The sequence below is a fragment of the Dermacentor variabilis genome, chromosome 1 (genome assembly GCF_050947875.1).
Source record: "Dermacentor variabilis isolate Ectoservices chromosome 1, ASM5094787v1, whole genome shotgun sequence".
Lineage (NCBI taxonomy): Eukaryota > Metazoa > Arthropoda > Arachnida > Ixodida > Ixodidae > Dermacentor > Dermacentor variabilis.
In genome coordinates this window covers 219,335,465-219,348,178 of record NC_134568.1, presented here as the reverse complement: position 1 = coordinate 219,348,178, position 12,714 = coordinate 219,335,465, and the positions used below count along the sequence as shown (strand labels likewise).

The following is a 12,714-nucleotide window of genomic DNA, read 5'->3' as shown; positions in this document are numbered from 1 at the left end:
GATAAATTTTTTTTAATATATTCGATATTCAACTCAATATTCTATTTGAAATCTACTGTATTTGGTATTCGCACACCCCTAGTATTTTCACACTTTTTGGAAGTGGCTGGAAAAAGTTGTGTGCAGCGCAGTACCACACACACACAATTACTGCAGCAAGAATTATGTTGCATATGCACTGTCTAGATAAAACTTATCCAAAATCTTGTCTGCTGTAGCTGATAGCCCCATTATAGCCTGGCTCGTTAAAAGTGGAACTTGTTGTGTGCATAGTATAGGCAGACCACTCTAGGTGTGCAGAATGGTCTGTTCCATTGTAATGGGTGTGAACTTATCTTAATGCTCAATCTGGCCACTTTACAACAAGGGAGAATGATTTAACAATGTATCACCATTCTGTTTGCACTGTACACTTACTTGCATCACACTGTGCAATTATGAGTGCACGTACTTTCACGTAAATTATGCTCCTATCAATAGACAATTGATAACGCCAAGATGTGCCACAAAGGCAAAGGAATATCACATAAACAACAAATAAAGGCACTCACCATGGTTCTTCTCAGTGAGGAGCGACCGTGTCGCTGGAATAAACATTTCCATCAACTCTGGAACCTTTCTAATAATCCTGAAGGCACTCAAGGCAGCCTGGAAGCATAACAAAAAAAAAATAGACTAAGAAATGGAAGTGAACATGTGCACGAATACACAACAGTGACTGAAGTTGCAAGTTTAACAGTGAGCAGTTATTATTTTTGTTCTTACTCATATCAGTAAATTGGCCAAACACTAATACTATCACCAAGAAATATATATATATATATATATATATATATATATATATATATATATATATATATTATGTGTGTGTGTGTGTGTTCTCTTTGAGTAGCCTCGAATGTGCGTTTTGAGCTCCAAAAAGAAGCAAAAAGCCACAAAAGTGAGGCCAGGGCAACATTTTATTCCCAATAGCGCCTCTTATACAAGGCACTTTCAAATTTTTTTGCCAGAAAAGGTTTGTGCGGTGATGTACCATATTCGCACGATTCTTACACGCAATTTTTTTTAATAAACTGCATTCAAATTTGCATGCGCATTACAATCGTAACTAACTCAATTCAAAATAAAAAATAAACCCATTCTTACTTAAAAAAAAAAAAAGCTCAATGCAAGGTGGCTAGCCGCACTGCAATCGTCCAGGTCTGAAGAAAGTGACGCTTGGAGATATAGCAAGGTGGGTCCATGGTGCATGGAATGTCCTCCCACAGACATTAGTTGCACGAGTCTTCAAGAAGTGTGCCACCTCTAATGCATTAATGAAACTGAAGATGACTTTCCGTGGTCGGTAGACAGCGAAAAGGAGGTGTCGTCGGACTACAACAGCGGCTAGCCGCTAAGATTACGTTGTGTGGGTGCCGGTGTGCCTTTGTATTTTCCATAAAATAGTTTCTGCACGCTACGCGTCAACTCAGTTTTTGTTACTTGATGTGCGCGGTAGAATCAGCAACAAGTTATTTTTTTTATATATATATTTGGGTGGTAACATAACTGCACATTACAACTGGTGGTGCGGTAGAATCGTGCAAATATGGTAAACTTTGACAAAAGACATATGAGAAATGAATGAAAAGCAATAAGGTTAATTAATCACTGACATGAGCACAATTTTTCGCCTTCTGATGTTTCTGAAATTTCACATCCTGATAGGACAAACCAATGCACTAAACCATGTAATATCGTGTCTTTCCATTGTTATTTGGACTGCCTTAAGCTTATATTTTTCCTGTTTTTTATAGAACAGTAGAACAATCCTAACTTTTGAAAACTTTTGCAATGAAGCAACTAGCCTCATTCTCTGTTATTAGGTAAGCTTTCCAATTAGTCTTTTCGGATTATGTATTTCAACCAGCTAATGCTGTTCTCATGGCATTTTCTGATGTTATGCATATTATGTTACATTTTCTGTAATCATCCTTGCTATGTTTTAAAATAAAGAAGTATTTGTAATCATAAAATGACAATAATAATAATATACATTTCACATTACCCTCACAAAATGTTGCAGGGTCCTCTTAAGCCTACTAAGGTGTTCAGCATGCCTTCAAATCTATGTACAGTGCAGTTTTACACAAACCAAATGCAAGGAAGGCTGCGCTTTATACGTGTACACTGCGAGCTTGCAAGCAAGTGAAACATGAAATGGATAGTGGCATTCAAGACTGTAACATGTCCAAGATAATAGTCAACTGTGCTGACACTCAGTAATGACAATGCTAGCAGCTGTTAGTGCAGATGACAATATGCACTATGAATTGAAAAGCAGAATTCAGTGTGTAGTGGGACATGACTGTTTCTTCCTACCAAGCGTTAAACTATTCACAGGTACCACAACCTTGACACCTGCAAAGGTCACGATACACATTTTCTAATCGTAAACAAATAATATAACAGGATTATGCAAAAAGTTAAATTAAGTGCAAAATGTTAATCCAGCAAACCTGCAGGAGAGAGGTCTCAAATCTCCACATAGGCACATCAAATTTTGGAAAGCCACAGCACTACAGGGCACTTATGTTAACCTTTTCCTTTTCTCTGATGTAAATATGAAATTGTAGATATGAAAAAAAAAAGAAATTTGTGGGAAATGTGCCCACTTTTCTTCTATAGTGGTCGTTACCAATTACTGTATATTCACTATGGGACAAGAAAAATGAAACAAACAAGAACATCCTTTAGAGGGGAGAAGGATAGCTTGCATTCTTTAAAAGCTTGGCAATAGCACCCGTCTTTTCAGGGATACATATGCTCTTTATTGATGAGGATTTACTTTTACATGCGGCACCCTAGCAGTAGCAAACTGATATAGCTAATACTGCAGCAAATACTGAAAAGAAACAAGTAGTTTTTACATCACAGTGATTTTTTTCAGCAACTTTGCTGTTGTCCATTTCGCATGCTTCAGGAACTTGTCTGTAAAGCATGTTCAAAGCAAGCACCCGTCTTGCATCCTTTCACCATCACAAGACCTTTAACAGAAGGTTCGGTGAACAATAAATGAAACATTTTTATGAATATTTTTTTTTGTAAAGCTTCAAGCAACATTCATAAAGTCATAAAAAGAGCCCAAATTTGTAAAATCTTTAAAAATTCAGAAGAGCTGGCAGGTATTCATTCATCCTTGAAAGAATTACAGCTACTATAGTTAAGCACTGCTCCAGCTCTAACAAACTCAGACACACAAGAACATTTTGTTTCCTAAGTAAAACAAATTTTGAACTAAGATAATTCTTTTTTTTTCTTTTTACAGTGCTTAATGAAATGTTAGTCTGCTTAATAATTCCACAGTGAACAATGAATACAAAGGTAGTTACCTTCTTGCGAATGTAGGCGTTTGACGTTTTCAGGAGACGCTCCACCTCACCAGCCAAGTCACGGCTCATTTCTGGTGAGCAGATAGAACCCAAAGCAGTAAGTGCAAGGCCAACCACAAATTGAGTCTGGCTGCCCAGGTCATTCTTTAGCGAATTGGTGATGAGCAGATGTACATCCTGCCGCTCATCCAAAAGAAGCATCGCCCCCAGGTAGCCAATACGCTTGTCTGTGAACCGTGATGATGCTATCAGCTTCAGGCACTCCAACTGCATGAGAAAGCAGCAGAAATTACACCCAGGTGGCAGAAAGCAAAAACCGTGCTCCCCTACATTTACACCCTTCACTGTAATTTTTTTTATGGAAGTGACGTAATCCCAGCGTCAGGATTTTTTTTTCCCTGATACTTTAAAAGGAACATAATGGTTTATTTTTAGTTATGCAAAAGGAGAAAAATGCAATGAATAATGGCAAATGCACTCTTGGTATGGTCCTCATATTCCTCTCTTTGTTTCCTATCTCATACCCAACTTCATTTTGATGCGCATGCTTCTACAATGGCGCCGCCAAGTCAGCATCAGTAGCAGTTGAAGTTGCCTGTTCCTTGGACGTCAAGCTGTCATCTTCGGAGTTCTTGTTTGGCTCATATTCGGAGTAAGAAGGGCCGCTGCTCCAATCAGCATTTGAAGGTCCCACGCAAGCAGCCATCTCAAACACACGGCGACGCTCGAGGAAGGAACGTTTATTCGTACTTGACCAGACAAAGCAAAGAGAGCAACAGTTGAAACAGAGAGTAACAGATGAAAGAGATGTGACAGAAGGCAGAGCCATACTGGGAAAGCGCATCAACAAAAGGAGCATCCTCATCGCTGGAAAGGAGGTGCGCCATAGTGAAGACAGCCGGAGATGTGAAAAAAAAAGCCCACCAATAAACGTGTAATAGATGGCTATGATGGTGAATCAACATCATAGCAGTGTACAAAGTTCGAGAGGCACCCCTTCCATCTGTGAATGCAAGCACTACACAAGGCTCAACCACACCTATGAAGGGGCACACACTGCAGTGCACTAACAAAAACCCAGAGAGAACATACGCTTATAGAAATATATAACAGATGGCGGAACTACCTCAGACCTCACCAACTTATGTCACTGGAGATATCCAAGTGGACATCAAGGTACGTCAGTGACACTGAAAAGGCTGACACTGAAACTAGCTTTAGAATCTGATTTATTACAGGTTATGTTTCCTGTACTCATAGGTCACAAAGCGTCAAATTGTTATCAAAAGCACGAAGGGGCCCGAAACATTTTTGTGATAATACGAGATTCACTATTAAAGGATGTCATCTTAATGAGAGCAACATTCCAAAGACGACAGAAGACGACACACCTTGCGAAGAAGACGACACACCTTGCACTTGGTGTGTCGTCTTCTTTCACGTCCGTGTCGTTTTTATGTCGCCCAATATCATTTAAGCGATGTCATCTTACTCATTGTTCTTTAAAACTTTGCCTGAGAACACCTTTTGTAAGGTATATGCGCACTTTTAAAACGAAGATTTACTTCTTTATGCACACCACACAAGTAGCACTGTAGCAGGATGTTAAACAAACGACTGACAAGCAACACATTGTTGTTAGGTCATTGTTACTTTTTCAGCAACTTTGCGGTTTCCGATTTCGCTTGCCTCAGGAAATTGTCTGTATAAACTTGCTCGAAGTAAAAACCCTTCCGATTTCATTTCACCACCAGAAGACTTCCAACGAAAAATTTGAAGACCAATGGGCTGAACTTTTTCACGAACAGAACTAATTTTGTAGAACTTGATGGAACATTCGTAAAATTGTAAAATAAGCCCAAACATATTAACTTACGAAATATTCTGGTGAGTTGGCAGGTATGCTAGTAATCACAACATCCGCTAAAAATTACAGCATCAGCGATTGCAAGCAGCAATGCAGCATGTAGGCCTGTAAGCATCAAGTTTCTTAATTTGAACAATGATGGATGGAGGAAAACCTATGGTTACACGCAGAAGTGGCAGATGTACATCAGGACAGTATGGGGGGAGGGTGGTGTTGAACTTCAGTTACAAGGATAACTTCAAACCACAGAGCAGCACCAGGAAATTAGCAGTCTGAAATTTCTAAGTTGCAGCAAAATAAAAAGTTAAGAAAGACCCTTTGAACTATGAACAACACAAAACATTGGGGAAAGGTAAAATGCCAACCACCAAACTGCAGAGATTTGCCTGTTGCACTACAAAATGCTAACAATATGTCACAATGATAATCAAAAATCAAATACGGAGCCTATTATGTTAAACATGGAGCAGAGGCCTTGAAAGTCCTCAGGAATTTCAAGACACCAGAAAATTAAGTGCCTGGCTATGGATACAAGCAAAGATATCTGTGTGGACGCTAACTCTTGAATATAAAATGACCAGCTTCTCTTTGTCCTTGAGAAACAATTTGAACTGGTGCATTCCATTTGAACATGTGATCTCTGTTTAGATATCACTAGACAGATACTGCTCATATACTCGTGTTAGGGCCACATTTTTTTTTTTCCCTAGAATCTTGGCTGGGTGCAACCCTTACACGAATCAGGTAAATGACACCCCGCTAAAGCTGCGTACAGTTTCCGCAACTGTAGCAGAGAGTAAGAGAGGCCCAAATGACATAACATCGCAGTAAACAATCTCAGATGCCGGCTCATCATCCCTGACCAGCGCTGACCCAAATAGGGCTCCCTTCTCTAGAGGTGACATGCCACCGATCTGACTGGAAACACTGCCAACACAGCTGAGACGACGCGCCACACAAAGAAATAATGCCGCCGCGGCACCAGCCTGAGCAACGTTGATGGAAAAGCAGCTAGCATCATGTAGCAGGAACAAAACTGACTTCGCTTTCCGGCGGGACATATTAAACTTTTTCCCAAAATTTTGCCCTCTGAAGTGGGGGTGCAGCCCTTACACAACAGCGACCCTTACATGAGTACTATATATAGTACTAAGGCATACCATCCTCGTGAACACAGAGTGTTACTGGCACTTCACCCTTTTCATGATAAATTTTAGCTATTCATTTCGAACCTGCAAAATATGCCAAATTACTCAAGCATTCTGGAGTTGGATACTTCTTATTTTTCCACCAAGCTACCATTTTAGTCTGAAAAAATGTTGATAGCGCACTGCCCGTCCTTGGAAGTGCACACCGCACAAGTGACTTGCTAGAGGTAGATTATATTTATGTGTTCAAAAGTAGCCTGGTAATACCGTAGACTTCCATTAATTTGACTAAGGCTTAGCCAAATTTTCATTTAATTCAACCTGGACCAAAGGTTCCAGCCTGCACCCATAATTTTGAGTGGGCCTAAACTCAATACTTTGATTGGGAAATTGGCCTTTCCCGAATAGTTCCAAGCTTTTCTGGTCAGCATGCACACACATGACCTCAGCAATGACCTCAATGGCGACCCTCATTGCGCCCCAACATGTAGCAGCAACATCTGCCTTGATGGTGCTTAGGGGACAGTGAATGCGTTGACATGTTATGTCTCACTCAACATGGAGATTTTCAGTCAACTTTCAGCAGATTTCAAAGGAAAAACAGCAGCTCATGAATAATTACTGTATTTATTTTTAATCCAAATGGGTGTTCTTTTTTTCCATAAAAGTAATTCTGAAGATAGCATGCATATTACAATTGCATGCAAAACCAAAATTGTGTTCCTAGTGATGGCAGCAGCCTAGTGATGGAGCCCGCATCATCACCATTGTCAACGTAAGATGGAGGCAGAACAAGTTTTTTCATAAGATGGTGCCACCACCACACTGCTTTCAGGCTTTCATTATGAAGGCTCATAGAAAGGATAAGTTATTTTACATGACAAGGTAGAAGCAACAGAGCCTGCACTGTAATGCCCACCAGAGTGCCATAAATCAGCTAGGTGAACAAACAAAACCTTTATTCAGTTATAAATTTAACATTAAAGCATTAAATTTTTACTCTCTCTTTATTACAAAAAGCGCATTTCACGTCCACAATCTTGGCCAAGACCAACGCTGGCTAAAACTCCCAAGGCTTATAGTGTACACAAATATCCAGGGAAGTGGACAGGAGGACAGCCACCAAATGCAGACATGAGTTTATTCCCCCCCTGCAGCAAGTTATCTTTTCATCCACTTTCATTTCTCCTTACGTTATTTCTGCATTTCAATTAAGCACAACAATGAACTTCCACTATACTTTCTCAGCCATCATTGTCTGTCGCCTGTTATTATAGTGACAAAAAAAAATCAAGCCCCTTGAATTCCCCTATTTTTGCTCGGTCTCACGCTCTCTCTCTCTCACACACACACGCGCACGCGCTTCGAAATGTCACATTTTGTATGGTGCTCCACAAGTTTGAGCATAAATATTTCAAATAACAGCATGTAAACAGCTTCAAAACATTGCTAATGATGCAAAATACATACTTTACAAGAATGAATCTGTCAGTGGCCACATGGCCATTCAAGTACGGTTTTGGACCTTTTATTTCAACATAGAATTGCCAGGAATACAAAAAAGCATACCTGGCCAAAATGTGCAGGATAGCCAAGCATGTGAATGTAGAGGAGTTTGGCCACATTGCGGCAACGCCAGGTGTTGTCCTCTTCGCGGAATGTTGACCGGATATAGGCACACTCTTTCTGCACGACTGCCCGCTCATCTGCTGCTGTTCGGGCTGCCCGGATCTGACGAATCAGGTCTCGCAGACGCATAGGCGTCGGCATCCCTGTTGTCAATCTGCAAAATTCACTGTGATCACTACAAGAACATCATAGTACAACATATGGACATTTGGAAACTTCAATATAAATGAACTTCAAGGCCTCCAAAACATATTTCGTCAAGTGCCATGAAGTCATGTGCTTTGGAGCACGGTGAACTAATGAACAGAATAAAGACTGGAAAGCCTCACACCACTCCTCCGCATTATGTACTTTCCACATTGCACCAAGTTACATGCTGTCATGGTCGTCTCACAGCAGTCTGTATCCAACATCACTGCAAACATGCAGTTATTAAGCGAAAAGCTTCAATACAAGCCCAAAACTATATTTTATGCCACTGTCATGAACTCAAAAGCAAACACAAATGCAAATCAGAAAGTTAAGCTAGGCAAGTAGATTATACCTCTGGAAAACTAAATACTTCGCTTTCACTAGTGGGAAGGTAAAAAAAAGAAAACTAAATACTTCGCTTTCACTAGTGGGAAGGTAAAAAAAAAAACAATGTAAAACCACCTATTCCCAAGACCACCCAGTCTGACAATGTCTAGCCGAGGCTAGTTAAATGTGAGTAGAGGTACTAAAGAGACACACAAAATCACTTAAGACTAGTAAAGCATTCTTTTAAAACTCCACTTTCATTATATGTGCAGTAAGAGATCAATTACTAGAAAAAAAAATCATTACTAAACTTCAGTTTCTTAAATTTCACACCGGAACCACAATGCTGGTACAGCAGTGTGGCAACACAGATTTTCAAGTATTTTTTTTTTATTTTGGCCATTGTAGCACAGTAAAAGTTCTCGAAACTTTCTAGTTCAGTCTGGCTCCTTCATAACACAATGTAGTCAATCTTTCCCAATAAGTTAACTAAGCCTGCACAGATATTGAAATACATGATGTCACAGCGAGCTAGTGTGCAAACTTGAAGGTGGCATCGCTACCCATTCGTGATGAGGTTCTTTCATTAGAATGATCGCTCCTGAGGCAGAACCTCCGGGTATGAAGAGACGAAAACATTCGTTGCAAAACAAAACCATTCATTAAACAAGTGGCACATTGGCACAAACCATATAAACAGGCACAGCTGGTCAAACACACAAAGTAGAAATCTAAAAGGACAGGTCAGAGTCAAGAACACCTACAGTTTGATGATCTGCACTGTAGCAGTGAGACAGACTGGAAGAGGTGGTGAGGCTAGGCGCCATCAAAACTAAGTCATGGTCGCCCCCAGGCAAACAACATGAACTCAAAGATGCAGGGGGAAATATGGTTATGCTGTTGGGAACATGAGGGGGTAGCCTTAGCACGGTAGAGGCCTCGAAGCCGAATACAAAGACTAGTGGCTTTGACTCTGCCCCTGGTGCATGGGCTTCACTTCTGTGACATGGTACACCACTTTTCTTTCCCGAGACCCGAACAATGTAGCGACTGCGCCTCTGGAAGGTCGCCTTGGTCCAGTAGGAGGCACCAAGCACGGGCCTGATGCCCAACGGGTTCACTCCTGTGCCAAGAGCACTGGCGAATACCTTCTTCCCCACTGGCTTCCTCTTCTCCGTCTCCCCGGATTCTTTTTTCTTCAGCATTGCCGTGTAGGCAGCTCATTGGCTGAGCGCTTCATGCTTTCATTTCACGCCTCGTGCCGTCGTCGTGGCCTTTTTCATTGGTGGAATAATTATTCAACCAGTGTGCGCATGCAACCACAGCAGTGTCTCGTCATCTTCGCAGGGCTGACCCATTCCACTCAGCGCATCTGCACACTTGACACAAAGCACTACCTTGTTGTTTCATCATTCCTGCTTTAGCAAGCCAGAACCTATTCTGTTTCTGGCTTACTATCTAACCTGTTCCATACTAATTTTTATTATAAATGGCAACACTTAATTATGTGCTGGCAACAGCACAATGCAAGTACTAAAGGCTTTGGTGAGAGACATCACATTGACAAGTCTAACTATTACATGTATTCTTTTTTCTTCTTTCTTTTTGTCCAGTTACATTTCAGTAGAAATCCAGAAGCCAAATTCTGCAATAGTCCCATCTTGATGTTAATTATTTCTTGATGTCACATTTCTGCTATGAATCCTGTCAATGCATCCAACAATTCTTATCATTTTAACATTTCAATTAAAAGCAACAAATAATTTCCCTTATGTTTTCCTTCATATTGTTGTGACTAACTAAAAGCGGGCCCTTCGGTCCCTGATCCTCCTCACAGCATATGCAAGCAGAACATAAAATCAGCATGTATGAAGGCAACCATAACAAATAAATTTATAACTCTCAAGCATGTTTATCAAAGGTAACCAAAACATTACGTCTGAAAACTAACATTTCTGTACATTTCATTGTAACTAACACATACTTATCCCAGCTCCTGTACTCATTCTTGCACTGGCAGCAACAAGGGACACCAACAGTAGATCAGGCTAGTGCCTACGATTTTCTATTCTAAAAAGCAGCCTCAAAATGTTCCAATGTCATGCACATCAAGAGCTTAGAATGTCAAACATGAAAGAATAGCGGTGTGTCAATATTCGAACCTTTCGTACAACCAATTGAATAGACACTATTATAAAAGCCAAATATTTTTATAACAGTTTTCAAATGTTTCACGTTGTCGACTGTGTAATGATCAAACATAAAATTGAAGCAAGGATGTGACTACATTCATCCCATCCACTGCGGACATAACATACTATAGCTCACTGCGTCACTCAGGGAGCCAGACCTTCCAAGTTAGACCACAATCACTCACAACAAAATTTTGTTTAGACATGGCTTTCTGCAGTGGGTTATTGTTTGGTACTACAAGGTTGACTGATCTGATCGGTACCTATAATTAAAATTCTTCAAAATAGTCTCCTTGGGCATCGATACACTGCTGCCAACACGATTCCCACCTTGAAGGAGTGTACGGTAGCGCGATTAAAAGACGGGACAAAATAAGACACACAGGGACACACACAGCGCTGTGTGTGTCCCTGTGTGTCTTCTTTTGTCCCGTCTTTTAATCGCGCTACTGTACACCCCTTGAAGATGCATTACCAACAAGCCCACATTGCAACCCTCGCGATTCCCACGCTGCAAAGGCTCCCTCGAAGTCAGCTGGCGTAACCGCTTTCAGAGAATCTGTGACAGCCCGTTGGATGGCAGGAACATTGTCGAAACAGTGATCTTTCTGGCTTTTCTTGAGCTTTGGGAACGGGAAGCGATCGTCAATCACCGGTTGTTTCCGTTCGACAGCTCTGTAAAGGTGCTCAAGGAATTCTTTGTAGAACACGGCGTTGACAGTTCGTTCCAGAGGTACAAATTCCTTGTGGACCACCCCACGCTTGCCAGAAAAGACAATGAACATTGTCTTCACCTTGGACTTTGACATTCTCACTTTCTTTAAGCACAGGGAGTTCGCAGTGTGCCACTCCGAACTTTGACGCTTGGTTTCTGGTTCGTACTGGAACACCCATGATTCGTTGCCTGTTATTACGCCATCTAAAAAGTTCTGTTCACTTTCTAACTGCACCAACATATCACAGGAAACGCCAACTCGTCGTTTTTGTTCATCACTCAACACTTTTGGCACCAATTTCAAAAAAACCTTCCATATGTTCAAATTTTGAGAAATAATTTTGTGAACCATTGTTTTGCACATGTTAAGGTCTTCAGTAATTAATCTAATACTGAAACGACGGTCAGAGTCCAGGAGATTTTTTGGCCACATCTTAGTCCAAACAACTCGAAAGGCCGTCCGGATCGTTCCATGTCTTCAACAGTCTCCCGTCCATTCTTGAACTCAGTGAACCACCGAAAAACCTGGGCCCTTAGACGGGGCATCGTCTTTGTAAGCCTCCTTAACCAAGGTAGCATCTGAGAAGCGCTTTTTCCCAGGTGAAAGCAAAATTTCATTGCGTACTGCCGCTCCAGCAAATGCTCCACTTTTTATGTTTTTCTGCTATGACAAAATCTAGAACAGCTTTTGCGCCACTTCAGATCCTCACTGCGTCAGAGCTCGGATGTGACTGCCACTCAGACGCAACTGCCGCCTGGTGCGCTACTTAGCTTAGAACCCCCACCACAAATCCCACCTCCAGGAAGAGCGCTACTGGCGAATGCAGCTCCATGCAGCAGGCAGTCTCTTTGATTTTAAACAGCGACAAAAAAACACACGGACAATAAAGGGCACACGACCAGCGCTGACTGCCAACATCTTTATTGAAGCCAGCACAAATATATGCTATTCGCAACAGGCTGCAAGATAGAAAGGAAGAAAAGGAAGGCGAGTCATCATTAATCAACTCCAGCTGTGCATGCATCACAAACTTATACAAGTGTAAAATACACAATATGGACACAATCAAATCTGATTAAGTTCTTTAGAACTATTGCATTGTGCCCATAATGAGTGATTTATTGTTGGTGCACTACGATAATCTCCTCCTGGATCACCTCAGCACATTAGGTCCTGGGAAAGTATTTTGTTACGTCAATTTTTTGGTAATCCTTTCTGCCTACCCAAATCAAGCTACTTCTGTTCGACCATGTTTTCGAAAAACTCAGAGCA

At 41.1% G+C, this 12,714-nt stretch overlaps 1 protein-coding gene across 8 annotated transcripts in view; it reads right to left on the bottom strand.

Moving 5' to 3' along the window:
- The window catches only part of AP-1gamma (adaptor protein complex 1, gamma subunit), a 198,357-nt gene that overhangs the window by 156,410 nt on the left and 29,233 nt on the right, over positions 1–12,714 (bottom strand). For all 8 annotated transcript variants that reach the window (XM_075669213.1, XM_075669194.1, XM_075669206.1 and 5 more), the window contains 3 exons: positions 7,956–8,169; positions 3,372–3,638; positions 552–648 (listed from right to left, as the gene is read on the bottom strand). In XM_075669213.1, the coding sequence (XP_075525328.1) occupies positions 552–648; positions 3,372–3,638; positions 7,956–8,169 (578 nt within the window). The remainder of the gene's footprint in view (positions 1–551; positions 649–3,371; positions 3,639–7,955; positions 8,170–12,714) is intronic.